This window comes from Podarcis erhardii, assembly GCF_964252035.2.
Source record: "Podarcis erhardii genome assembly, chromosome: 1".
In the NCBI taxonomy this organism is placed as follows: Eukaryota; Metazoa; Chordata; class Lepidosauria; order Squamata; family Lacertidae; genus Podarcis; species Podarcis erhardii.
In genome coordinates this window covers 8580997-8608975 of record NC_138497.1, presented here as the reverse complement: position 1 = coordinate 8608975, position 27979 = coordinate 8580997, and the positions used below count along the sequence as shown (strand labels likewise).

Here is a 27979-nt window from a genome sequence, read left to right as displayed (position 1 = left end):
ATTAATAAAAGTAATAACAACTGCATTGTTCTCCCAAACCTCTTATCTAGAAATGAAGAGACTGCAAGAGCTGTGGACTGAAGTCGGAACACTGAGCTTTATTCTTCTACATATCTTTCTTCAAAGACGCCATAAAATACTGCACTCAGAAATAAAAGTTACACCGTTTCCAGATACGCTGTACAAAATGTTTCACACTCGCACAGCATGGGCAGATAATAAACATATTTACAGGGGACGGTAGCCTTGATCGTTCACCATGAACAGCAGCGGGGACTCCTGTGGCTGATGGAACACTTCTAAGCCATTACATGCACAGGTGTATCCAAATGTTGCTTAGGAGGATAGAATCTAGCTGATGTGGGGGGACGGGACTAAGCCTTGATCCGAAAGACACTTTACCTGAAAGCTGGCTGATAGGAGGACTGAGAGCTTCCTATAAGAGGGGAAGGATGTGTGGGCCCCAGAGAACCTCAGCCTACAACGCTGGATTCTTGGCTCAACGTCCGTTTGCTCCATCGGAGAGTATCCGCGAAGGATCCGTGTACTTGGCAGTAAGCAAGTAAAACAGAGCAGGAGCCGGCACCAAAGCCAGCAGGGGCAAGTCTTGGTACACGTTGTTCAGCTTGGAGATGGAGATGATCCCGTAGGCGTGCAGGAGCCAATGGCTGAACAGAACAATTAGCCTTTTCTTCCTGACAAGGAGATCCTTGAAAGTCTGGTAAAACAGGAGACAAGATGTTGCCGTTAGTTTTCACACAGACGTCGTCTGAGGCTAATGCAGAGATTTCAGAAAGGGGCAGAATGAAATCAAGGTGCCCTCTGAAGCCTCTCCTTTTATCTTGTCTCTCGGTGGAGAGAGCTATCTGAACTAAGCCGTTCTTTCTCTCTTTATCATATTTTTGGGAGAGCTCTGAGGAAGGGAAGGGCACAACTGCAGGTGCCACATAATACCCCGTTCTGCATTTGTAATAACTTGGTCTTTTCGTGTGGTAGCACCTACACTTTGGAACTCCTTGCCCATTGCCATCAGGCAAGCCCCTTCACTGTGCTCCTTTTGGCACCTGCTAAAAATTTTGGGACGCGGGTGGTGCAGTGGGTTAAACCACAGAGCCTAGGACTTGCTGATCAGAAGGTTGGCGGTTCGAATCCCCACGATGGGGTGAGCTCCCGTTGCTCGGTCCCTGCTCCTGCCCACCTAGCAGTTCGAAAGCACGTCAAAGTGCAAGTAGATAAATAGGTACCACTCCGGCGGGAATGTAAACGGCGTTTCCGTGCGCTGCTCTGGTTCTCCAGAAGCGGCTTAGTCACGCTGGCCACATGACCTGGAAGCTGTATGCTGGCTCCCTTGGCCAAAAAAGCAAGATGAGTGCCGCAACTCTAGAGTCGGTCACGACTGGACCTAATGGTCAGGGGTCCCTTTACCTTTACCTAATAATATTTTTGTCCAGACAAGCCTTCCCATATCTTTAGAAAGTTGGCACAAGTTTTAATCCACTGCTATTTTAACTTTTAAAAAGTTTTAGATCGTTATTCATTTTTCATACCAATAATTTAATCTTTTTCCGTGAAATGCTTTGAAGAGTTTGGATTTGATATCCCGCCCTTCACTCCCTTTAAGGAGTCTCAAAGTGGCTCACATTCTCCTCTCCCTTCCTCCCCCACAACAAACACTCTGTGAGGTGAGTGGGGCTGAGAGACTTCAGAGAAGTGTGACTGGCCCAAGGTCACCCAGCAGCTGCATGTGGAGGAGCAGAGACGCGAACCCGGTTCCCCAGATTAGGAGACTACCGCTCTTAACCACTACACCACACTGGCTCTTTGAGAGTTTTCTTTTAGCCATCAAGGAATGTACAATTTTTATGAAACAAACAAAGCCCTAACTGGAAAGGCAGGAGAGGATCCACTGTTCGTTAGTCTCTCTGAAGGAGGGGAAGCAGGCACGCACATTCGCCAATACCAACCCATCCTCTTTAGCACTAACAGTTGCTGCTCTCCTTTAAAAGAAGCCACTTAGCAGTTGCAGCAGTTACAGATGCCTTTGCTTAAGCCCTTCCCCATAGCAGCATCCTGCTTGTGACATGCTCATTCCTCAAGAGACCCACCCGATACCAAGCCTGTTTTCATTTTGCCACCATGTGTAAGATTATTATTTCATTGTTCACTCTTTATTTGCATTTGCTGTTTTAATAATTGGTGCAACCCCACCCAGAAATCCTTGGCTGTTAAGGTTCCAAGGGGTTGCTTCAGAGCAAGCAGGCAAATACCTCCCTGCTTGGCTGTGAAGCCTTGCTTTTGGTGCCAAAATAAACTTTTATCTGTCCAGAACGCCACTCTCCCGTGGCTGGCTCATTCACTGGCAGAATCTGTGGGTGGGCGGTCCTTAAACCTTCCCCAGCAAAGCAGTTTCTTGACGCCCAGTCTGCGCCTCCCCTCTCGGCGCGAAAACTTACTGCACAAGGAAGGCATGGGTAACGGAGGACCTCTCTCCTCCCCGCTTTGCCCAGGCAAGGTGCCCTGGCACCGCCTCGCCTCCTCCGAGCCCTGAAGCTCCTCTCCACTGGAGGCGTGGTTACTCTCCTCCGCTGAGGAGGAGCTGCTTCCCACGATCTTTGGGGGCTCTCTGTAATCCATCCGGCTTTCCCCATCTCTCCCCTGAGCCGATGGCAGTTCCCTGACATTGGCTAAAGATTAAAATAGTCGAGCGACATCAGGCAGGGAACAGCTTCTTTGAAGAGCCAGGCAATAATACTGACGAGGAAGGATTCTTATGCAATAACTATGGCTGCTTTTCCTCCTCGGTCTTGAGGGACTGTATGAGATGGTAACCAGCTGGTTCTTAAGCCTCTCATGATATGCTGACTGTTCAGAATGCTGATCAGAGCCTCCTCACAAATCTAAACAAGCAGAGAGGTTATCTCCCTCTCCGGTGTAGAACGTGTGAACAAAGACTTTAGCTGTCTCAGGCTTTTGAAGATAAAACAATTAAAAATAGCAGCATAGACCTCTTTGCCAACCCAGGGTGGGGGTGGGAGAGCGGAATCCCCGGCGGAATAGCCCAAGGAATTCAATCACTTATTGCTGACCATTTCCTTTGTTTTCCCATTTTCTCCCTTCAGTTGTAGGTCACTTTTTAAAAAGTATATATTTTAAAATGAAACAGTGTTTTACTTACATCTACTTCGGAAGCTGACAGATACACAACCAGGGTGACGAGAGATAACACTATGATGATATACGGGAATGCATAGTCTGGAAGAAAACAGTTGTGCGTTACATTGACACACCAACACAGTTTTACCACACCAGTCACGCAGAAGCTATAAATAGTTGTTATGGGGTACAATCCTGAGCATGCCTACTCAAAAGTAAGTCCCACTGAGTTCTATCAGCCTGACTTTACCCAGTGCCAGAGTGGAGGGAAAGGTTGGATAGAAATAGACATAATAAAATTCTGTATCCTTGTAGTAACCAAAAGTGAGTGGTATGAAAAGTGCTCAGCTCACAAGGTGAAATGGTCCTTAGGCAGCTGCCACACTCAGACAGTCAAATCCTGCTTTAATAATCCAGGATATTCATGAGCTATGGTTAACAGCTTCCAAACATGCCAGATTAAACTGAAAATTAGCTTCCAATTGTGGCTTGTTTGGAAGTCATTAACCACAGTTCTTGGTTTGCATGTTAGGTGCAACTACCTGGTTTGTTCCACCAGTTGTGCAGAGGGGAAAGTGAGGGGGTGGAAAATAAAGGTGACTTACAGAGCAAGCCGCCTCCAACTGCTTGAAGCACAGTTAGGATCGGGAAGAAGTAGAGAGCTGCATAAATGCTCTTAAATCGATCAGACTTCCCTAGCCCACAAGCAATCTTCTTCACCAATAGGGGTCGAAGCATCATCATCAACACCAAACAAAAGGCATAGTATATAAATACAATGGTGTAGCTGGAAGAGAGAATTGTTTATTTCAGAGCACAGTAGTGCCAAAAACTTCACACCTCACTCAATATGGCCAATAAACACAAGACACATATATGCCACAAGTTCTATACCTGCCGCCCCCCCCATTATGTAAAATCCTTGCTTGATGCTGTTTCTTCACATCAACACTGTCTCCTACTTTCTTACGTCCTCCTGGCCCACAAATCCAGGCCCTGGAGATCTTGTACCTCAAGTCATGGCAATCTGCATAATATCCTCTTTATCTTATTTCCTATCCTTATTCTCCCTCCAGCACAAATGCACAGTAGCGTCTTATTCCCATTCATTTTCTTCCACTGCCCTGGAGAGACATGTGAGCCATGAGCGACAGGGAGGGAAGGACTTAAAAAATTCCTCTTGGTCATAGGCATGTTCACCATGTCAAAGTATGGCTTACTGGGACAGCTTAAATGTGTTTGCTCCCAGAGAGGAGATCACACCTGCTTTGTTCTTTTCCTGGTCCCTTTAGCTCAGCATGGTACAGGAGCCAAACCAAGAACAAAATTTGGCTACAGGTTGTGGTTATGGAGGGGAGAACTTAACCACAGTTGGGATGGCGTTACAACTGTACAATTCCATGATTCCGCTGAGCATGATCCCAGGTTCAGATGACATGCTAACCCGAACCTTGGCTTAGCTGCAGTATGGAGCTGAAATGACCAAGGAGGAGCAAAGCAAATGCAATTTCCTCCCCTGGAGCTGATGCGTTCATTCTAAGCCATGGTTTGACCTAGCAAATATGGGCAGAGTAGTAAAAAAACCCACTGCAAATATATATAAGGGTGGGAGTAATCCCCATCAATAGGGCTTGCTTCTAAGTAAGCATGCATAGATCAAGACACCAAGATTACCTGTCTGGGAACAGCTGTTAAGAGGTGGGGATTCTTACAAAACAACTGCAGTCTCACAGACAAGGCCACAGAAAAGATACTCACAGAGGGTAGACTGCTTCGTGGGTACAATGAATAGTGGTGATGTAATCAGGACTCGGGTTGTAGAGCATGGTGTACCAGTCAGAAAGCATCACCACCTTGCAGGAGCGGATATGCAAGGAGCCCAGGGGGTCGCTCACAAGCAGAGTAACGATGGCTGCCACGCTGCATTCAATTAAAGCAGTGATGTGCTGGAACAGAGCACTGGAGCTGGAAAGAGGGAAAAGAATGAATCGAAATCAGGACAGGTAATTTGTATCTTACTAAAGGTAAAGGTAAAGGGACCCCTGACCATTAGGTCCGGTCGTGACCGACTCTGGGGTTGTGGCGCTCATCTCGCTTTATTGGCCGAGGGAGCCGGCATACAGCTTCAGGGTCATGTGGCCAGCAGGACTAAGCTGCTTCTGGCGAACCAGAGCAGCACACGGAAACACCGTTTACCTTCCCGCTGGAGTGGTACCTATTTATCTACTTGCACTTTGATGTGCTTTCGAACTGCTAGGTTGGCAGGAGCTGGGACTGAGCAACGGGAGCTCACCCCATTGCGGGGATTCCAACTGCCGACCTTCTGATCAGCAAGTCCTAGGCTCTGTGGTTTAACCCACAGCGCCACCCGCATCCCACTTGTATTAGACTTGTGCAATTGTAGCTTTGAGTGGGTGGGAGAGAATAAATAGAAGAGCATAATAAACCCACTCTCCATCTATTTATTCCCACCGTCTCACCCATGCACAACTCTGATCATGGGTATACCCAGCTTTGGAAAGGCAGAACAAAGGCTCTGGTAGCATCCCAGAGCCCTCTCACCACCCTCCCTAAAGCCAGGTAAGCGAAACACCCAGATTAGGGAAGGAGGCGCGAGGGCTCTGTTAGCATCCCAGGGACCTTGTGCTGCCTTCCCAAAGCCAGGTAAGCAGTCCTCCAACTTGCAGAATAGTTGGTTCCCCCCCCCAGCGCCTTCAATAGCAAGGTAAGTGCACCTTTAGATTCAAAAGCTACATTCAGTTTCTTGTTTGAAACAGGGCTTAGGAAACATTTACCTCTTTTTCCCTGAATACCATTCAATGAAGAACCAATGCAAAATCAGAGGAAGCATTGCCATAAAGCCAAGGTAAAGCCAATCATAGCGTTCTGGAGATCCCATACATGGCCGACAGATTTTGTGAGCATCTGTCCTTTGCCCTCTTGGACACACCTGGAGAGTTTAATCACATATTGTTTTATAAAGATATCTACTAACGTTTTGCACACACACAAAATGGCTTGGGAAAGGGATGCAGACAAATGATAGGGACTGAATAATGTGCTGTATTTGAAGGACAAGCAGTTTCGTTGAGCCCGAGATGCGTTCAGGCCATCCTTTTCCCAGCCAAACCCACTAATGGTTGGATAATAGCAGTTAAAACATTATACTGTGCCAGCTTCAAATACTCAAGTGTCTTTTCACGATCCTCTACTTACCCCACAATCGCCATGGATTTCAGTCCCATTTATAAATTCTGCTGTTCTTCCACAATAAAGCCCAAGGCAATCTGGTTGAATATCTACAACTTATACAAAAGATAAAAAGGCCAAAAGAGTGGCAGATACTTGTAAGCTAATAACAGTTTGCACACTTGAAAAAAAGAGACATTGCACATACTTTTGTAAACCAAAAATCTGTTAATAATGTTAATAATAATTATAATGTTTTATTGTTTATTTTTATTATCTTTAATAATAATAAATACATTTTAAAAATAAAAATAACAGTTTGCACACAAATACCTTCAAACATCTTGCTTTACTAGCTTTCAGTTAGCTTTTGCCCCCTAATCACGGAACACAGAACCAGATTAACAGACATGCAACAGCTTCCACATTAAAACTATTTCAACATCAGAGAGCTCAGAGAAAGGGAATGTTTAGAAGTGCTGTCATCTGACACAGAAATTCTGACATCATTGGGGGGGGTCCATCTACAGGAAAGGGGAGAGAAGCCTGGGCCATAAAAGATGTTTCTTTACAGCCTTGATACCCTACCCTTATGGGCTTCTTATTGGCTTATAATTTGTTGTCGTCCTCACCGCCGCCGCCGCCACCAATTATTACTATTCCTGTTGCTGCAAGAGCAGCCCCCCCCCATGTTGCTGAACTGCAACTCCCATCATCCACAGCCATTCGCTGTGCCAGCTGATGAGCTAGAATGCTAAATTTAAAAGGCCACAGGTTCCCCTCCAGGAACTTAGAACTCAGCCTGTCCCAACCTCGGTTCCCCTGATGCTGTTGGGACTTCTGTCCCCCTGGCCAGCAGGACCAGGGCTGAGGGCTGAGGGGAATTGTAGCATCTCTCCCCTGTTGAGGGCAACGCTTCCTCGCTTTAGCCCACGAAAGCTGACATGCAAAAAATATCTCTTCCCCACCTTCCCTCCCCTATAACATTATATAAAGAATTCTATTTATATTATCTACTTATCTAGCTATGCTCTTAGGATACTGGAGGGCTACTTGCTTTTGCAGCTAAGAAACCGGCCTGGTCAGCTGCCCAGCAGGAAGAAACAGCCCCTCTCACCTGGGAAAAGGTAATAAACTCAGCACCCAAAACTCACCCATCTCCACCTAGCCACCACCAAACTCATCTGGTTCTTGACAGCGACCGGCTTTGCGTCACTTCCTTTTTTGCGTCACTTCCTCTCGGTTTCCTCTAGTCCTCGTTGATTGGCTTGTCGGCCTCACATAGCCACGCCCCCGATAGGCGCGTCGGTCGCGTTTGGGACCTCCTCTGGGTGGCGAGCGGGGCGTGGCTCGGGCTAAGCTCCTCTCCTCATTGGGCACCGAGACTGAACGAGGAGGGGGCGTGGACTACTATTACGTTCGGCTCTTTTTGATAGTAGAGCTAGAAAAATGAAGAGCGGCGCACGGCGTGAGCTTCAAGGAAGCTGCCCCTCTGTAGACGCACTGGGGCCGACGCTCTTTCCCACAGGATTTCTATGAGGAGAACGCCGCCTACATTGCATGGAGGCCTTAAGATGTGATTTCTCAGTAAGCGATCAGGTCCTAGATCCTTGTTAAATTCTTCATTTATAAGCAGTTTAAGGAGTCCAGCTGTGGCAATATTTTTTTTAAAAAAACAAGGTATCTTTTTCATATAAATAAATTAAATAGACGCCACGGCGTCAGAAGAAAAATGGGCGAAGCATATGGAAGCGAACCCGGAAGCGCAACAAAAAAATTCAATGAGGTATGTGTGACTCTACGTCTCTCTATGTTTACGCCGCTTACAGCTTTGCTATCCATGCCATTCTGACCCATCCTGGACAGGCGAACGGGCACACCCCTCAGCCAATGCCCGTTCGGTGTGCGTCAGTGGGCGGTGGCGGTCGCCTTCTCCCACCAATCCCGGGCGTGCAACTCCGACAGGCCTGACCAACGGCCCAGCTCTCCCCGCCCTTCCTCTCTCCCCCTCAGCCAATGCCTGCTCGGAGGGCGGGGCCTGGGCGGGTGGCGTCCGTTACAAACCAGCGTGAGGTAAAAAACCGTTCAAGGGCCATGGCGTCGCCTGAGGCCCGAGCCGGGGCCTCGCGGCCTCTCCCTCCCCGCGCGCCCGGCTCCCCCGTTTTCCTCACGGTGGAGATGCAGGCGGGCGGGGAGCCGCTGCGGGTGGTTCCTCCGGGCGGCCTGGGCCCCTTGGAGCCCCCCCGGGACCTTCCCCTGCTGGCCCGCCGCCGCCTCCTCCTGGAGCTCCCGGAGCTGGACGCGGCCCGGCGGCTGCTGATGCACGAGCCCCGCGGGCACCGCGACATGTACGGGGCGGCGCTGGTGCCCAGCGAGCTGCCGGGCGCCGCCTTCGGGGCTCTCTTCGTGCACAACCAGGGCGGCAGCGCCATGTGCGGCCACGCCGTCCTCTGCCTCGCCCGCTTCGCCCTCGACTACGGCCTCTGCCCGCCGCCGCCGCCGCCGGGACCCGACCAGGCCGCCGCCGCCGCCGCCGCCGTCGTCATCCACTGCCCCTGCGGGCCCGTCACCGCCTTCGCCAGCTGGGACGGCCAGCGCAGCGGCAGCCGAGTCCGCTTCCACAGCGTCGCCGCCTTCGCCGCCGCCACCGGTAGGGGGCAGCACTGCCGCCTGGACTGCCCCGTCTTTCCATGTCCAAGTTACAGATAGGTAGCCGTGTTGGTCTGCCATAGTCAAAACAAAACAAATTCCTTCCGGTAGCACCTTAAAGACCAACTAAGTTAGTTCTAGGTATGAGCTTTCGTGTGCATGCACACTTCTTCAGATGCACTGAAACCGAAGTCACCAGACCCTTCTATATAGTGAGAAGGTGGGGAGGGGTATTACTCAGAAGGGTGGTGGGAATGGGTGATTGGCAGATAGCTGTGATGAGCCTGTTGGCGACTCTTAACGACTGCAATAGGTCTTACAGGAAAAAGCAAGGGGTGAGAAGGTGAAAAATGGCTTTGTCATGTATAATGAGATAAGAATCCAATGTCTTTGTTCAGACCAGGTCTCTCCATGGTTTTAAGTTTGGTGATAAGTTGTAATTCAGCAGCTTCTCTTTCCAGTCTATTAGGATTACAGGACATTCTATACAAGATCTCAAAGTAGCTGTTTTACTACAAAGGAATTTCAGAAATAGACTGGAAAGAGAAGCTGCTGAATTACAACTTGTTACCAAACTTAAAACCATGGAGAGACCTGGTCTGAACAAAGACCTTGGATTCTTATCTCATTATACATGACAAAGCCATTTTTCACCTTTTCACCCCTTGCTTCCTCCTGTAAGACCTATTGCAGTCGTTAAGAGTCGCCAACAGGCTCATCACAGCTATCTGCCAATCACCCATTCCTACCACCCTTCTGAGTAATACCCCTCCCCACCTTCTCACTATATAGAAGGGTCTGGAAACTTCTGTTTCAGTGTATCTGAAGAAGTGTGCATGCACACGAAAGCTCATACCAAGAACTGACTTAGTTGGTCTTTAAGGTGCTACTGGAAGGAATTTTTTTTGTTTTGAAATTCCTTTGTAATAGAACAGCTACTTTGAGATCTTCTCTTTCTCAAGCTGTGGGAGGAAGAACTTTCATTGCCTACAGACAGACACCCAATCTTAAACAACTCCTAACCCACAATAATACTACAACCAGACTTAACACGGACACTGGCACCAGAGCCAATGTCTTTGTTCGGACCAGATCTCTCCATGGTTTTAAGTTTGGTAATAAGTTGCAATTCAGCAGCTTCTCTGTTTGACAGTAGAACGGTTTCCCTCTGAAAGTGGTACGTGGTACACACTCCTTCCTTGGAGGTTTTAAAGCAGAAGTTGGGTGGCCATCAGTCATGGACGCTTTAGCTGAGATTCCTGCATTGCAGAGGGTTGGACTGGATGTCCCTCAGGGTCCCTTCAATCTCTACAGTTAATATGGTTCTATATGATTCTAGGACCAGTGTGCCAAGCCTGGTTTTAATGCGAAAACCACCCTGAGCTTGTTTGGATTGCAACCATAATTCCAAATACAAATCTAAATAATCAGAAGCACGTCTCTCTTAAAGCAAGGACACAATGCTTCAATAGGAGTATCTGAAGAAGTGTGCATGCACACGGAAGCTCATACCTAGAACTAACTTAGTTGGTCTTTAAGGTGCTACTGGAAGGAATTTTTTGTTTTTCCATGTCAAACGCTGCGTCCTGTATGGACGCGCTTTTGTCCTGTGTTTCGGGGCATCTCATCTCTCTCTGCCGAGTTAGGTGAAATATACAGTGGTGCCCCGCAAGACAAACGCCTCGGAAGACGAAAAACTCGCTAGACGAAGGAGTTTTTCGTTTTCTTAGCCGCTTCGCAAGACGCATCTCCCTATGGGCTTGCTTCGCAAAACGAAGCTTGCCCCGCAAGCTCCGGGGATAGCGGGGAAGCGCAGCGCATCTTCCCCGCTGTCCCCGGACCTCTTTTGAAGCAAGGGGCGGCAACGGGGAGAAGATCGGCGCGCGCCTTCCCCTCTGTCCCCGGAGATTGCGGGGCAGGCAACGGGGAGAAGCAATCTTCTCCCCGCTGCCCCTTGCTTTAATTTAGGTCTGGGGACAGGGGAAGGCGCGCGGCGCTTCCCCTCTGTCCCCGGACGGTCTCCATAGGAACGCATTGATTGATTTTCAATGCATTCCTATGGGAAACCGTGCTTCGCAAGACGAAAAACTCGCAAGAAGAAAAAACTTGCGGAACGAATTAATTTCGTCTTGCGAGGCACCACTGTACTCGGAGTCGAGAGTGGATTTCATGCTCTTTATTCAGCTCATAGTGGTGAGGAGGAATGGGAGCTCCCCCAGAATGACTTACCGTATTTTTCGCTCTATAAGACGCACCAGACCACAAGACGCACCTAGTTTTTGGAGGGGGGAAACAAGAAAAAAAATATTCTGAATCTCAGAAGCCAGAACAGCAAGAGGGATCGCTGAGCAGTGAAAGCAGCGATCCCTCTTGCTGTTCTGGCTTCTGGGATAGCTGTGCAGCCTGCACTCGCTCCATAAGATGCACACACATTTCCCCTTACTTTTTAGGAGGGAAAAAGTGAGTCTTATAGAGCAAAAAATATGGTATATACATTATTTACACAATGGGCCCCACATGATTGGCTAATTCCGGGATTCTCCTGTAGGCCAATCAGGTTGCAGATTCCCTTCCAGCTGGAGCTGGATTGGGTGGCTCCTGTGGACTAATCAGACTGCTGCATTCTGGATCCTATTCAGACTGCTGCATTCTGGATCCTATTGTTCTAGGACCAATCAGACTGCTGCCTTTTGGATCCTATTCAACTCAGTACATAACATTAGGGATCCTCTCCAAAGGCATGTGTGTGAAACATAGAATCATAGGATCTTATGAACTGGAAGGGACCCCCAGGGGCAGTGCCAGATTTACTTACAAGCTAAACAAGCTACAGCTTAGGGCCCCACTCTCTTGGGGGCCCCAAAAAAATTAAAGGGGGGAAAAAACTGGATGTACATTTCCAAAATATAAGATAAAAAACAAATAAAATAAAACCTACATACAAGAACAGTGGCAAATGACTTTAGATACCTATTAGGTCCATAAATTACCATATAGCATATTTTCAACATATATTGTAGGTCGATCAAATGTCTTGGCCATTTGTTCTGTCATATTTATTGGCTACTAGGTACATCTGCATTGGCCGCATTTTCACATAACCAAACCAAACTATGGTTTAGTGCAAACACACTGGCTCCCAGGTAAGAGCTCACTTTTCCCCTCCTCAGTCGTTGGGATCTTGGTTAAACTCTGTCCTTAAGGTTTGTTCTTGGCTACAGATCATGGTTAGGAAGAGAGAGCTTATCCACAATCCTGGGTTTGGACAACATGCTAAGCCAAACCTTGATTTGCACTGCACTGAGTTACAGGACCTGATGAGAAGCAAAGTGGATGTGAGATCTTCTCTCGGAGCCACCATTATCATGTAGTCCCAGAAAGCCATTGTGTGGCTTTCCTTGATTTGCAAGGCAGGTCATTTTCTCATTCCACTGTTACAGCTACAGGTACATCAGGCTCTACTTTCTACCTAAGGGGGGCTTCCTCTCTGTTTCCATACATAATTGCCTTGCTGTGGTTTCAGGTATCTTTTGTTCACTAGTGCTATTTGTTTTATTTATTTATTAAATTTATAGCCCACCCTCTGTGCCTGGTATGAAGCACTTAACTACTTTTTTATCACACTGAGTGGAGATCCAGTATCATTTTCTTCTTGCAGGAAGCAGCAAGTTAATTGCACAATTCATAAAATAGCAAACTTAGTTGGTCTCTAAGGTGCTACTGGAAGAATTTTTTTTATTTTGTTTCGACTACGGAAGTCCCAACACGGCTACCCACCCGTAACATAAAATGACAATTAGCTTTAGTTTAATGGGATCCTCTTTTTTTTTTAACATTTTCTCCTAAATTCTGACTGCACAATCCCATAACTGGTAGGAGAAATTTAGAATGAACTTCTTATTTAGTTCCCAGGTGTGGGGAGAATCTAAATGAAGTCATGAATTCTCTCATGGTCTGAATAGTTCCGCAGTAGTAAATGACTTGCCTCCACTTAAGACTTCAAATAAAAGTTTGGTTTCCCCAAGGAATCTTGAAAGCTACAGTTCTGTGAAGGTGGGTGTGGGCAGGAACCTCTAATATAATTCTTGGTATCCTCTCTAAAGTTACAATTCCCAGGATCCTTTTTGGGAAACCATAATAGTTCAATTTTAACTGATAACAAGGCTCATAAATGTGTAGATTTGCACAAAAAGTAGATGTCAGGTCAGGTGTGTAGGAATATGCTTTTTTATTATTCTGATCCTGCATGCTAGATAATCGACAAATATGACTAACCTTCTTTTCTGCTATTCCCCAGGCTCTAACTTTGCATCTTGGAAAGAACACCTATCTGCACGACACTTCCTTTCTTGAATGTTCTAGTGAGCTGTACGTTTTGTTGTCTGAGACACTAAGTTTGCAGTTTATTTTTAAAAATAAATAACACCCCCCTATTTGCCCAGTGCATGCTCAGTGAAATCATGCTCTGTAGTCGTGCAGTGTTGATCATTGGTTGGAAAAGAAAAGGGAGAGGAATGAAATGGACTTTGCTAAAGAAGAGAGTAGCTGTCTGGAACCTTGAACAGGAGCTGTCCTGGTAGGAGGCAAGGATATATTGGGCCAGATTCAACTAAACAGTTGTGCTACTGGGAACCAGCACAAGTCATCTTAGCACAACAGGGCTTCCCCCTGATCTTCTTCATGCCCTCTTTGTCCCCATCAGCTCTTGCGGGTAGGAAGAACCCCAGAACAACACGGCGGGGGGGGGGGGGGAGAGATCATTCCATATAGCAAGCAATGCTTGCACAGACAGAACAATTGTAATAGCATGATGTTGTTCCACTTGTTTCAAATAATAGTCTTTAAGTTACTGGGGGGATCCTAATTGTTTCTGTGTCTGTTGTGCTGCCTGAAAAAGAAGTCTATGTTAATTTGCAGGATGGTAAAAATGTTCTGATGACTGGTGCTCGATTAATTACTCTTAAGGAGCAGACCTAACTATAGGAAGCCAGAATTTAAACCAGTTTAAACTAAGCTGGCATAAATCACCCCTATTCCAAGCTGTTCAGTAACAAGGCTACTAACCGCCTGACTTGGCCTAAGCCTGGTAGAGGAAAGACAAACCTTTATAGAGATGGACTTATTCCACCGTTTTTCCAGTGTAAATTCTGCTGGTTGCCAGATTAGGATACAGTCCCCCTGATATAAGTCCCCCTGTCCAGTCTCTCCCCCAGAACACCCATTCTTCAGGGTTTCTGCTGCCATAGGTCTCAGCCAGCTGTCCTGTCCTGAGGGAGTTATGCTGGCATCTCTCAGGCTGAGCAGGAATGTGCTTATGCCAGCATAGGCTGGTTGAACCAGATACCTCATTCATCCCAGCAGATCTGGGGTTTGCATTGCTCCCTTAGTCTTTAGTTACCAGACTGCTTTTCAGCATTCTTAAGTGATATTACTGTCACCATAATAGGTAGATAGGCACTATTGTTTGGGGTGTCAGAACAGATTACAGAGGGGAAACGTGAATTATTTGCAGTAATGCCATGTCCTTTTCTTGATTATTAGATTTAACTGTTGATGTTCCTGGCTATGGAAAAGTAGTTGTGGATGTTGGATATGGCGGCACTTTCTATGCATTTGTCAGTGCTGATCGATTGGGACTTGATCTTTCTTCTTCAAGGATTAGGGATCTAGTAGATGCAGCATCTGCAGTAACTGAAGCAGTAAAGGCTCAGGTATAGTCAGATTTCTCTGTATTGTACAATATAACTAAATTATTTCTATATTTTTAAATAAATCTATGAGTTAAATGTCTTTAAATTACTAATCTACTTGTTCATATACAAAAGAAAACCAGTGTTGTTATGCCTCTCTGCAAGTTCACTTGCAAGCAAGTCTTCCTTGCCATAGATTACCACGTTACTGTTTACAAGCCTGATTGGCAGACTGCATAATATTGTGACTGCGGTTTCTCTCTTCCAAATGGAGCTGATGCAAATCATGCATTGATTGTTAAAAAATATCAAAGTCCTGTTTTTTTTGTGGGCAGCTAATCTTTTTCCATAATCCTGTCAATATAACATATACATTATTTTGTTAGACAGAAATCACTTTGACTAGCTTTGTCTTAGAAACAGATTTATGCAGTCTTGCCCACCCTTGAGTATCTAAAAGTCGTTTGCTGTTCATATAGTGAGATGCTTTGGAGCAGTTGAGACTGGGAACTGGGGTGTTCAGTGCTAGGGAGAAGACGGTGTGTGTGTGTGTGTGTGTGTGTGTGTGTGTGTGAGAGAGAGAGAGAGAGAGAGAGAGAGAGAGAAATCCAATAAAAGTCTCCAGCAGAAACTGAACTGTGATATCCTCAATGATAATTCCATGGAAGCTGCTGTTTTCTCATTGGGAGGTTACTGCAAATAAGTGCAGCAGCCTCCTAACATCTGTACAAACTTGGCCTCTAGGCATATTGTAAGGACCTGGACCAGGGACTAGCCAACATGGCACCCTTTAGATGTTTTGGACTGCAGTTATGATCATTGTGGACCATTGGCTTTGCCTAGCTAGGAGCAATGGGATATAGTTGGTCTTTAAGCACGTGGTTCCAGTACTACAAAGAGACTGTCATTTCCTTCTCCTGAGCTGCACATCCTCTTAATAATAATACTAGATATGCACATAGTCTGTGAGGTCCTTATTATATTATTGCTATTTTGTTGCATTTATCTGATGCCATTTACTGTTTTCTTCTTCTAGTTCAAAGTTCACCATCCTGAGATTGAAGACACGGCTTTCATTTATGGGACTATCCTGACAGATGGGAAAGATGCATTTAGTGATGAACCAACAAGCAACATATGTGTGTTTGCAGATGCACAGGTAGAGAATACTGTGCAAAAGAAGTTCCACCTTGCCCCCTTTCATCACAGGGGTTCCCAATTTGTATTTGTAGTAGAGAAAAGGAAAAGGCAGCATATCTGTAGGATGCTTAATTCTGCATTCCTTGCTCTATACGGCTCTTAAATTCTGAGAGACTAGGAGCTGTATAGAGCTAGGAACATTGAACTGAGTAAAAAGTCCAAGATCTGACTGACAAATTAAGTGAATCAAGAAAGAAACAAAATGTTTCCTGGCCTGACAAATTGACCCAGGTGATGCTTGATGGGGAATGTATCTACCATCTTGGCCAGGAAAAAAGAAAGACTAGGCTTCTGTTGTGGAGCTAGCCAACTTCCAACTAAAGTTGGAAGCTCAAAAGAGGAGAGTCCCAGGGAGTCATTGGTAACACTGGAGAGCCTCTTGTATGGAAAAGAGCTGTAGAAGCATCCAGGTGCACTGCGAAGCAAGAAGCTGCCCAGCTCAGGCTCCAGCCATTACTCCCAGCATGTGTGGAGCCCAGAATCATTCAGTGGAATGGAAATGAAGATGCCAGGCAGCTTCAGAATGAGTTATCCGCCTCCGGCGCTCTAGCCGTCTCAGCGATTGTTTCATTGCCCTCAGATCTGTGGAAAACCACGGGGCTGTCCGGGCTCCATGCAATCAGAGAGGGCGCTTCGGAGCCAAACAGTCAATAGCCCTGGTTAACGCCACATTCCAGTGGGCCACCAGGGAATCAGCTGAAAGGCCATCAGCATGGGAAAAAGCATCCCCTACCACTCTTTGGAAACCATTTGGATCCATTAAGTGGCGGGGGTGGACCATTTGAATTGGTCCCACCTCCCTGCAGAGGGGAAGGGTCGCAAAGAAGTCCAGTTGCACCAGGAAGTGATCTGACCATGGCACTTCTTTAGTTTCGCTTTTACTTAGTGTCAGATCATCATAGAGCTGAACACCAGGTCCAAGGCATGTCCACGGCTATGAGTTGGGCCAGACTTATTCAGGGACAGCCCCATGGAGGCCATGCTTTCCATGAAGTCCCGAGCGGCCCCTTGTAAGGCTGTGTCGATGTGGATGTTAAAATCCCCTAGGACAACCAAACTAGGGATCTCCAGGAGAACAGCCGCCATGTCCTGAAGCAGCTCGGACATGGAATCCTTGGTGCAGTGGGGAGGTTGGTACACCAAAATGAATCCTGTACTGCCCCTATTATCCAACTTCCAGAACATGCACTCAGAGAACTGGGTCTTTCCAATAGGACGTCTGGTGCAAACTAAGAAGAAAGCCGCATTGAGTTCAGTGGGGCTTACGCCCAGGTAAGGGGGGCTATAGTGTTTTATCTAGGCAGCCTGGTGACAAGATCTTTTTGCGCCATGTCAGTGAGGATCACTTGCTTTTTAAAATTCTCCTATATATACAGAACTTCCCGTGTGCCTTTTGTACTGTATCTGTAGGTTTCCCCCTCTGTGTCAAATAACGGGTCAAATAACGGGTCAAATAAGTTTTGTTTATATTACATGGAAGATGGATCTCCCTCAGGAGGTTCTGCACTCTTCCTTGGAGGTTTCTAAGCAGAGGTTGGATGGCCACCTGTCATGGATGTTTTAGCAGGGGGTTGCACTAGAAAGATGACCCTTGGGGTCCCTTTCAACTCCATGATTCTGTTTTTCTGCTTCAACAATATTTCATTATGTTCCTATCAATCTATGTAATTGTATTTTGTATAAATTATAAATAAAACATGTTCTATTTACAAACAAAATATTTAAATAGCCACCTTTCTACCAATACGATAGGGAGGGGGCATTGCCATAGCCAGGATTTTTGTTAGGGGGCAGGTTTGCCTCCCCCTCCCCCCGGCTATGCCCATGGGGAGAGACAGGAAAGAAAGTCAGAAGGGGGCCACAGTCAGAAAAAGGTAGGGGAAATCTGTTCTAGGTAGCTTTTAAGTTTTTGGGTGCACCTACCCACTTTCTCTCTTTAATATTGAATAGCATAATTTAGGGATATAATTCAGGCACGTGCACCTTTTAAAAAAGTAAAAGTCATTAATTACATTTGTTGCATTCCTGAATGATGCAGCTAAAACACGTCTGCTTCTCTCCAAACTAGGTTGACCGAAGTCCTACCGGGTCGGGTGTGACAGCTCGCATTGCTCTACAATACCATAAAGGACTCATTCAGCTGAACCAGACCAGGACCTTCAGAAGCAGTACAACTGGTTCCCTGTTCACTGGAAAAGCAATAAAGGCAAGCTCCAAACATTTATCTTTGGTAATTTAGAAAAATAAAAAGTATGTGATGGACTGGTGGCTTTGCTGTGCCCTGGGTCTTGTTTAGTCGGATAGCTTGAATTCTTCCAACATTCACAAGTGAGTAGGGTTACTTCATTTGTGGATGAAATGCTCTCAGCAAGCCAAGAAAAACTGATCTTGTTATAAGATCATGATGCCATAATTAGGACCAAATGATTAATGGTTTTCATTACTTTTAGTAAATTGTCTCACTTTTGCTTAAAACATAATGTAAACAATTTAAGCCTTAAATACTTGCTTTATATTCTGTTCTGTTCTTTCATTGTCACTTTAGTTTAGATGTATACATCATTACATGTATTCAGATGCTGCCTACAAAAGTTTGTGCTGTAAGTAAACCAGTGTATTTTTCCTAATTAATCTGAAGCATTTTCTTTTGACCCAGCAAACCAAATGTGGTGACCACAATGCTGTTATTGTAGAAGTCTCTGGAGAATCCTTTTATACTGGAATGTCAACCTTCACTTTTGAGGAGGAGGACCCACTGAAATACGGTTTCTTTCTTAAGTGACTGTGCTACTATACTGCTTCCAATAACCCTGTTTGCTTTGATACGTGTATTTTGCTTTCTTTTAAGTGCTGGCGTTACCCTCTATCTTACCGGTGATTAAGGCTCTCATTCAGTTTCACCAAAGTGGTCTGAAGCTCCTTGTCTGTATATAAAATGTAATAGGAGATAGTGTGGCACTATGACTTAAGGCTGAACTGTGAAGTAGCAGGTTCATTTGATTGCCTTAGGTAGGCCCTACTAAGTCTACACCCTCCCCATCTTCAGTAGGGAGAAAATAATACTGACATGCTTTACAAAGTTGTTGTAAAGATTACCAAGATACATATATAAATGCTTGTTCCTGTTACTAGCAGTAGGCTGGTCAAGATTGATAAGCAGGAAAGGGATGGAGGTTTCTTCCCCTTTCTCCAACCCCACAGGCTCATTCACCTGGTCTGGTCTGATAAAGAATAAAATGAAAGCTCATTTATGTGGGAGATTCTCTTGGGGGGCGGGCGGTGTTGAACATGTCTTTGCCATTAGCCTCCAACCCTTGAGATCAGAGCTTGGGCATACCTGTAAAACACCACAAGTTTATCTGGGTAGTGTTGCACCTTCTTGACCAAATACTCTGATTATCCTTGAAACACCTACATGTCCCCCTCCTTTCTGCCTGGCACTTTAAATTTCAACTTGCGTGACTTTGTAAAAACATGTCAAACTAGTTAAAAACAGCAACTTAGAAGACCTCTGAAGGCTTCAAAACTGTTCCGAAGCCAGCCTGTTTTGGCTACCGCAGCTTTCGAGCCAGTCTGCTTCAAATTCCAAGACGGTTTGATTTTTTCAAAGGTGAGGGTTCTACCTCTGACTTGTGCCCTGCCTGAGGTGAATGCAGTGCCCTAATGAACAAGACTGCGAAATAACCCCTGCAGGGGGCCATTTTTATATTCAAAGTGCTACAGAATTTGTATGTTACGTTTCTTAGAGCTTTTTGATGGCTGTTATGTCTCTTTATGCTGCTTTCATTGCTGAACTTCTTTAACCTTTACTGTAATGCTGCAGTGCAGGTGCAAATGTTTGAACGCAATATTTTAACATTTCCCTTCTTTGTGTGAAGTTCCTGGGATATCAACAGGCACCTGATTAAAGAATGTGTTATAAGTTCTTTATTTCCTGTAACAGACTCTAGCAATAAGTCAAGCTCTGGAATCCTGATTCTCAAAAGAGGAAGAAGGTATGACTTCCGCACCACAAGCTTCATTTAAAATATGCTTTAGTTTTAACATTTAAATTTATCAGTATTTTAGTTAATATTTTATATTGTCTTATGTAAAACCACTTAGGGCTTTTTGTTTTTAAGTGGAATACTAAGCATGCTGCAGCCCCACCTTGTAAAATAAAGAATTATGTCGTCATACTATGCTTTCTATCTATAATAAAAATTTAAACATCGCCTCCTTAAGAGTTATCAAGGGCAACTGATTTAGGTTGTGACCTTCGTTGGAGACAAATAGTTTGGTTTGACAATAGTATGGTGCAGCCATTCTTCCCTAGGGTGTCCTGCTGTACGTCTGGTTAAATAGATTTTTGCAGGTTTCTCTGAATACCCCAAAAACCTGTTCAAGAAGGAACAGCTGAGACATATACCTCTATCATTGCACTGTTTGGTACCTCATATCAGGATAGCATCTTCCCAAGTGTGGGTTGCATGAATTATTCAGAACACTTTGAAGCCTTCAGCTTGAGAAAATCCTTTGTACCCAAAGTGTTGGAATAGTTTCATTGACCTCAGAGCCCTGTTTAATTAATAGCAAACCTGCTCAGCCACATGTCCTTATGATGACCATCATTGCATTTGTGAGCTGTGTGTCATGGCAAGTAAAAGTTGAGGGACTGTTTGGCTTAGAACAGGAGTGGGGAACCTGCTGCTGTTGCTGAACTGCAGCTCCCATCATTCTAGCTGTTGTCTGCGTGGAAAAAGTGGGGGGGGGGCTGGCAAACTGCACACGGAGACTGGCAGTTCCAGTTGTGCAACGGTAAGAAAAAAGCTGCACTGCTTTAACTTGCCTCTTCACAAAATGCTGCATTTGGTCACCCAGCGCTGAGTGGAAACTGTGCAGCAGCAATGGTGAACCCCAGGCCTGGAAGCCAAAATATGTCCCTTCACTCCTCTGTATCTGGCCATTGGGACTGTTGGCAGCCTCCATCCTCTCCCCAGGCTGCACCCCTCAAGTGCTTTTTGGGTTGCTGTAGACTGAACATTCCTGGACAAAGAAATGAGTGTGCGTGCATTAAGACCTCTTGGATGTATGTGGCTGGACTTGGCCTAGGCTACTGAACAAATGCTATTCGTTAGATTCCGAACAAAAGTTAGGAATCGCATCCCTTGGTCTGCCCTCACCCCTCACTTGACATGGTTATCAAAGGGAATGAAAAAGCTGCTTCTGCTGACTTGGATGAAGCAATGGCCTTGCTCCATCTAGTTCTTGCGTGTCACCTTTCTCCAAGGTCTGCAAGAATGAATGCTTTTCCTAGCAGAGAGGGAACCTGATGGCGAGGCTTCCCTCCTTTTCCCTGTGTCCGGCGCTGTTTATTCTTGAGCCACTTAACAGGTGGCAACTGGAAACAGCGCAGGAGCCCTTTAAAATCTCTGCCCTGCCTGCTGCAAACTTCTCCTTTCTCGCCCATCCGCAAGGATCTGCGGATCTGCACGCTTGACCCCTGCGCGCTTGCCTGGCACAGCAAACGCCCCCTCCCTCGCGATGCGCAGAAATCCAAAAAGATGCCGCAACGGGTGAGAAGCTGCGCTGTTGGGAAGCAGCTCTTGAAGGAGGCAGCCGTCCAGGAAGAAATGCAGGGACCCGTCCACACGGCGGCAGAAAAGAAGGGGCCAGAAGGGCGTTTGGGGCGGGCGGGGGAGAGAATGGGGTAGTCGGGCTGCCGGCTTCTCCGGCGTGTGCGCCATCGTGGTTTCCCGGGGCAACCGACTGCGGAGACGTCAGCGACTCCCCGAGCCCCCCAAGGTTTCTCTGCCACGCGGAAGAGAGCGAGAGATGTGCCGGGCGCGCAGCGAGCGCAAAGCAATCCCGCGCCTCTGCGGCAAGCGGAGGCTGCGCCACCCAAGGAGCCGCCGCGTCCCCGCCAGGCGCCCCCTTCCCCTCCCACGAGGAGGCCGGGCCACGATCCCAAAGGCCGGCGCCTCCAGCTGCCTCGCGCGCCGGTGGCCAGACCAGACGCGCGGCTGAGGAGCAGAGGGCAGAGTCCCCAGATGGAGCTTTGCGCCCGGGGCTCTCCAAGCGCGCCTTAAGTCAGCCCCGGGACCTCTCGGGGCCGGGAAGGCGCCTGGCCATGGAGGGATCCGCGCTGCTGCTCCTGGTCAACGGCTCGGCGCCGGGCTGGCGCAACGAGAGCGGCGGCCAGGTGTCGGGGCCGGAGGCGGAGGCGGCGTGGGGCTGGTCCGGGGCGTCGCTGGCGTCGCAGGCGCTGCTGCTGCTGCTGATCTTCGCGCTGTCGGCGCTGGGCAACGGCGCCGTGGTGGTGGTGATCGCGCGGCACCGGCCTCTGCGCACGGTCACCAACGCCTTCGTGCTGTCGCTGTCGCTGTCGGAGCTGCTGGGCGCCGCGCTGTGCCTGCCGCCCGCCTTGGCCAGCCTGCTCAGCGGGCGCCCCCACGGGGCTTGGCTCTTCGGGCCGCGCCTCTGCCTGGCCAGCGCCGCCGCCCACGCCGGCCTGGGCATCGCCGCCACGCTCACCATGGCGCTGCTCTCCTTCGACCGCTACTGCGCCATCGTGCGCCAGCCCAGGCGCAAAATGGGCCGTCGGAGGGCCGCGCAGCTCCTGGCCGCCGTCTGGCTGGCCGCGCTGGGCTTCTCGGGGCCCTGGTACCTGCTGGGCCGGAGGGAGGACGAGGAAGAGGAGGAGGAAGCGGGGCCCGAGGCCTACCACTGCATGTATGCCCTGCCTTGGGGGTCCTCGCGCCTGGGGCCCCCCTACGGCGCCGCGCTGATCGTCCTGTGCTACCTGCTGCCCTTCGCCCTCATGTGCTTCTGCCACTACAACATCTGCCGCGCAGTACGGCGGTCGGAGAGCAGGGTGCGCCCCCTCACCACCTACGGGCACCTGCTGCGCTACTACGGCGAGATGCGGACAGCCACCACGGTCCTCATCATGATCGTCTCCATCATCTGCTGTTGGGGGCCCTACTGCGTCTTGGGCCTGGCCGCCGCCACGGGGCACGTCTCCTTCTCGCCCGCCGTGGACACTGTGGCCTGCTGGATGGCCTGGGCCAACGGAGCCATCAACCCCCTCATCTACGCCGCCCGGAACCCCAATATCGCCATGCTGCTCGGGCGCAACCGGGAAGGGGGGTACAGGACAAGGGGCAACGTGGCTGCGGTGGCGCTGGCTGCCACCCAAGGCCGCCGCCTGGAGGGCAAGAGCCGGGCGGAGCGGTACGCCAGCCATGGAAGCGGAGGCACTGTGGGGAGCACCCTCACCTCCTCCAGCCCGGCCAGCGGAGGGGAATTGGGGGTGTGGGCCTGCAGGAACCCGGCGCTGCTCTTCTGCCGGGATGGGTGGCCGGACACTGCTTCCGAAGGCGGCTTGCAGCAAGGAAAAACGGGCGCTGCCGATACCAGCCTGTGAAACATTGTCGGGGTGGACCAGAGTTGGCCTAATGGCAAGGCCGGGAAAGCCAAGTGCTCAGAAGCCACAACATCACAACTGGAACATTGTTACAGAGACTGGAAGGATGTGCTGTGAATCAAAGGCATCACTGTGAATCCTGAAACCCAGGACTTTCCCAATCAGTCTCTGGGCTCATCCACTCTTTCTCTTGCCCTAGAAAACATGGGTCTGAGCAGATTTTGAGGCATGGGCCTGTGCAAACATCAATCCGGAGAAAGCCCAAATTGCCATTTGCTCCGACTTCGCTCTAAAGAGCATTCCCCCCCCCCCGAAGGTGGGAGAAGCAGCAGGAAGAGGGAGTTTGGACAAGCCCAACTATTCCCTTGGCTGATCTGCAAAATTGCTGCAGCTGTTGCAAGAAAGGGGATGTGGGTGCTGCTTCTTTCCGTGTCCTTGGGACATGGGAATTAAAAGTTACAGATAGGTAGCCGTGTTGGTCTGCCATAGTCAAAACAAAACAAATTCCTTCCAGTAGCACCTTAAAGATCAACTAAGTCAGTTCTTGGTATGAGCTTTCGTGTGCATGCACACTTCTTCAGATACACATATATACAGATATCTGTGTATCTGAAGAAGTGTGCATGCACACGAAAGCTCATACCAAGAACTGACTTAGTTGGTCTTTAAGGTGCTACTGAAGGGAATTAAAAGGTGTGTAAGAAACTGGCTGAGCCTCATCAAGAGCCCAGCAATGAGCTGAAGGGAGAGAAAGTGAGCAGAGTTTGCTTGAGGGCAGCGGTGAGGAACTGAGGGCCACATGCGACTCTCCTGGCCCTCCGCTCAGGAAACTATGCCCCTCGCTGACCTTGCTGTGACACCTCATCAAGTCCTTCTCCCTGGGTGAAGCAGGTCCTTGATGATTGTTAAGGTGTTTAGGGAATTTTTTAATGTTTGATGTTTTATTCTGTTTAATATTCTGTTGGAAGCCCCCCAGAGTGGCAGGGGAAACCCAGACAGTTGGGCGGGGTATAAATAATAAATTATGGAGGTAAGAGAGGTAAGAGAGAAAAGGGTTGTGTGTTTGTGTGCAGGGGAGAAACGAGGCTTTATTTCACACAGGTGAAAGATCCCGATTGACTCCTCCCCCCCCCCCGCCATGCACATTTGTGTACACAAACACATAGGCTGGGAACCTTAAAGGGCGACCCCCAGGAGGCATCACCAGGGACAAAAAACCTGGCTAGACACCACCACCACCCCAGCAGCAATGAGAGAGAGAGCACCAAGCTGTTTGGATAGTAAGCGTGGAAGGTTTGAGCACAGCCTCACTCAACTTGGCACATTAAAACACATTACATTAAAAAGACCAGAAAGCAGAGCATTGCAGAGGGGCTGGTTCCCTCTTGGGCTACTCCCGTGCTCAAGCCAGTGTGGTGTAGTGGTTAAGAGCGGTAGTCTCCTAATCTGGGGAACCGGGTTCGCGTCTCCGCTCCTCCACATGCAGCTGCTGGGTGACCTTGGGCCAGTCACACTTCTGTGAAGTCTCTCAGCCCCACTCACCTCACAGAGTGTTTGTTGTGGGGGAGGAAGGGAAAGGAGAATGTTAGCCGCTTTGAGACTCCTTAAAGGGAGTGAAAGGCGGGATATCAAATCCAAACTCTTCTTCTTCTTCTTCTTCTTAGGGGTCTGTTGTGCCAGTCTCTGCACCCCCCCCCCATATTTTTTGCAATCACAAGAGGCACTAGGTATGGAGACAGGCAGCTCTGCTGGTGTCCTTGTTGCATTAGCAGGTGAGGTAACTCTATGATTCTATGATTCTGTGATAGCCATGTTCAAATATATAAAAGGATGTCACATAGAGGAGGGAGAAAGGTTGTTTTCTGCTGCTCCAGAGAAGCAGACACGGAGCAGTGGTTCCAAACTACAAGAAAGAAGATTCCAGCTAAACATTAGGAAGAACTTCCTGACAGTAAGAGCTGTTCGACAGTGGAATTTGCTGCCAAGGAGTGTGGTGGAGTCTCCTTCTTTGGAGGTCTTTAAGCAGAGGCTTGACAACCATATGTCAGGAGTGCTCTGATGGTGTTTCCTGCTTGGCAGGGGGTTGGACTCGATGGCCCTTGTGGTCTCTTCCAACTCTATGATTCTATGATTCTATTCTATGATTCTATGAGGTTGTCACTTGTGACTTGCAGGATGTCCCATTCTCGTCACAGCTGACCTGTTTCAGTGCTTATCAACCCCCCACCGCCCTACAAAAATCATGAACCTTTTGCATCCCCCTTCCATGGATGATGAGGCTATCCATGGCTGCTAGCCACAATGGCTCTATGTCCCCATGCAATATGCCTCTAAAGGCCAGCTGCCGGGAATTGGAGGTGTGCAGTGTGCTGTTGCAATTAGGTGTTGCTTGCAAGCTTCCTGTGGCCATCCGTCTGGTAGCCATAAGAATCAAGTGCTGGCCTCTTGGCCTCAAACAGCAGGGCTCTCAGAATATTCAGCACACTTAGGAGAAAGGCAGAAGCCCCAGCTGCGCCCCCTGAACATTGGGGGGGGGGTTAAAAAGAAGGGGGCAGATCTGTATTGTGGCCAGGTGAGCCTAGGTGTGTGGGGCTGTGGTTCAGGTGAAAGCTGGGACTCCAAAGCCTATGATCCATTCTGCCAATGCTGTGGCTTCAAGGACACAGCTGGCAGAAAAGTTATTTCCATGTGTTCTCCAGAGGCCTTAACTGAACTGTTTGCCCTACTCTGTGTGAAATTGTTACAAATACAAAGGCCCTCTATGTATATATCATTTTTTGTAAGTGTGATGTTACCTTATTTCGCGAGAGAAGAAATAAAGCAGGTGCTTGGGGGTCCTGCCCCCCCCCCCCGGCAAAGGAGCACAAAGTATTTCCTTTCAACAGGGAGTAGGGAACATTTTCCATCCTGGGGGCCACTTTCCTCTCTGGAAAAGATTTTGGGGGCCACATATACCAGTGGTCGATGGAATCAGAAGCAAAAGTAGGTGAAACAATGTGATTATTTGTGCAGTAAGCTAGTATACACTAGCTAGTATACACTAGCGGGTGGCGTTGTGGTCTAAAACCACTGAGTGTCTTGGGCTTGCTGGTCAGTGGTTCGAATCCCCGTGACGGGGTGAGTTTCTGTTGCTCTGTCCCAGCTCCTGCCAATCTAGCAGTTCAAAAGCATACCAGCGTGAGTAGATAATTAGGTACTGTTGTGGCGGGAAGGTAAACAGTGTTTCCGTGCACTCTAGTTTCCGTCACGGTGTCCCATTGCGCCAGAGGCGGTTTAGTCCTGCTGGCCACATGACCTGGAAAGCTGTCTGTGGACAAACGCCAGCTCCCTTAGCCTGAAGTGAGATGAGCACCGCAACCCCATAGTCGCCTTTGACTGGAGTTAACCGTCCAGGGGTCCTTTACCTTTACACTTTTACTATCAGAATGTTCTTCCTAATATTTAGTTGGAATCTCCTTGTTATCTGAAGCCTTTGGTTCAGGTCCTACTCTCTGGAGTAGCAGAAAACAAGCTTGCTCCATCCTCCATATGACAACTCTTCAGATATTTGAAGATGGCTCTCATATGTTGACAAACTGGAACATGTGCAGAGGAGGGCAACCAAGATGATTAAGTACCTGGAAACTAAGCCTTACCAGGAGCGCTTGAAGGAGCTGGGTATGTTTAGCCAGGAAAAGAGGAGACTGAGAGGACATATGAGAGCCATCTTCAAATATCTCAAGGGCTATCACATGGAGGAGGCAGCATGCTTGTTTTCTCCTGCTCTGGAGGCTAGGGCTCAAACCAATGGCTTCAAGTTACAAGAAAGGAGATTCCAATTAAGAAAAACTTTCTGACAGTAACAACTGTTTGATGTTACAGATAGGTAGCCGTGTTGGTCTGCCATAGTCAAAACAAAATAATTTTTTTCCCCTTCCAGTAGCACCTTAAAGACCAACTAAGACCAACTAAGTTAGTTCTTGGTATGAGCTTTCGTGTGCATGCACACTTCTTCAGATACACTGAAACAGAAGTCACCAGACCCTTCTATATAGTGAGAAGGTGGGGAGGGGTATTACTCAGAAGGGTGGTGGGATTGGGTGATTGGCAGATAGCTGTGATGAGCCTGTTGACGACTCTTAACGACTGCAATAGGTCTTACAGGAAAAAGCAAGGGGTGAGAAGGTGAAAAATGGCTTTGTCATGTATAATGAGATAAGAATCCAATGTCTTTGTTCAGACCAGGTCTCTCCATGGTTTTAAGTTTGGTAACAAGTTGCAATTCAGCAGCTTCTCTTTCCAGTCTATTTCTGAAATTCCTTTGTAATAGAACAGTTACTTTGAGATCTTGTATAGAATGTCCTGGGAGATTGAAGTGTTCTCCTACTGGATGCCAACAGTGTCCTTCAGCTCTCTATATTGGACAAACAGGCCAAACCTTACGCCAAAGAATAAACAGACATAAATCTGACATCAGGAACTACAAGACAGAGAAACCAGTATCTTATCTCATTATACATGACAAAGTATCTTATCTCATTATACATGACAAAGCCATTTTCACCTTCTCACCCCTTGCTTTTTCCTGTAAGACCTATTGCAGTCGTTAAGAGTCGTCAACAGGCTCATCACAGCTATCTGCCAATCACCCATTCCCACCACCCTTCTGAGTAATACCCCTCCCCACCTTCTCACTATATAGAAGGGTCTGGTG

At 47.8% G+C, this 27979-nt stretch overlaps 4 protein-coding genes across 6 annotated transcripts in view; 3 read left to right on the top strand and 1 right to left on the bottom strand.

The window, feature by feature from the left end:
- Window positions 1–174, top strand: part of CCDC175 (coiled-coil domain containing 175) — a 36107-nt gene extending 35933 nt beyond the window's left edge. For both annotated transcript variants that reach the window (XM_081860815.1, XM_081860816.1), the window contains exon 21: window positions 51–174. The gene's annotated coding sequence lies outside the window, so the exon portion shown is untranslated. The remainder of the gene's footprint in view (window positions 1–50) is intronic.
- On the bottom strand, window positions 79–7490 carry JKAMP (JNK1/MAPK8 associated membrane protein). 2 transcript variants are annotated; one of them, XM_081865361.1, is made up of 7 exons: window positions 7460–7490; window positions 6370–6458; window positions 5949–6103; window positions 4912–5118; window positions 3759–3940; window positions 3176–3252; window positions 79–718 (listed from the first exon to the last, which is right to left on the bottom strand). In XM_081865361.1, exons 3-7 carry the CDS (start codon window positions 6050–6052, stop codon window positions 500–502), a joined length of 789 nt encoding a protein of 262 aa, XP_081721487.1. In that variant the 5' UTR covers window positions 6053–6103; window positions 6370–6458; window positions 7460–7490; the 3' UTR covers window positions 79–499. The 2 variants fall into 2 exon arrangements, with proteins under 2 accessions (XP_081721487.1, XP_081721486.1); XM_081865360.1 differs by lacking the exon at window positions 7460–7490 and adding an exon at window positions 6676–7275.
- Window positions 7491–8421: 931 nt separating this feature from the next.
- On the top strand, window positions 8422–20104 carry L3HYPDH (trans-L-3-hydroxyproline dehydratase). Its single transcript, XM_081867469.1, has 6 exons — window positions 8422–8992; window positions 14533–14702; window positions 15718–15840; window positions 17950–18087; window positions 18538–18864; window positions 18906–20104. The coding sequence occupies exons 1-5, from the start codon at window positions 8437–8439 to the stop codon at window positions 18661–18663; spliced, it is 1113 nt and encodes a 370-aa protein (XP_081723595.1). The 5' UTR covers window positions 8422–8436; the 3' UTR covers window positions 18664–18864; window positions 18906–20104.
- A 377-nt stretch (window positions 20105–20481) lies between these two features.
- Window positions 20482–23736, top strand: GPR135 (G protein-coupled receptor 135; the record flags this gene model as incomplete). Its single annotated transcript, XM_081880232.1, has 2 exons — window positions 20482–20499; window positions 21385–23736. 2 exons carry the CDS (start codon window positions 20482–20484, stop codon window positions 23284–23286), a joined length of 1920 nt encoding a protein of 639 aa, XP_081736358.1. The 3' UTR covers window positions 23287–23736.
- Window positions 23737–27979: the final 4243 nt, after the last annotated feature.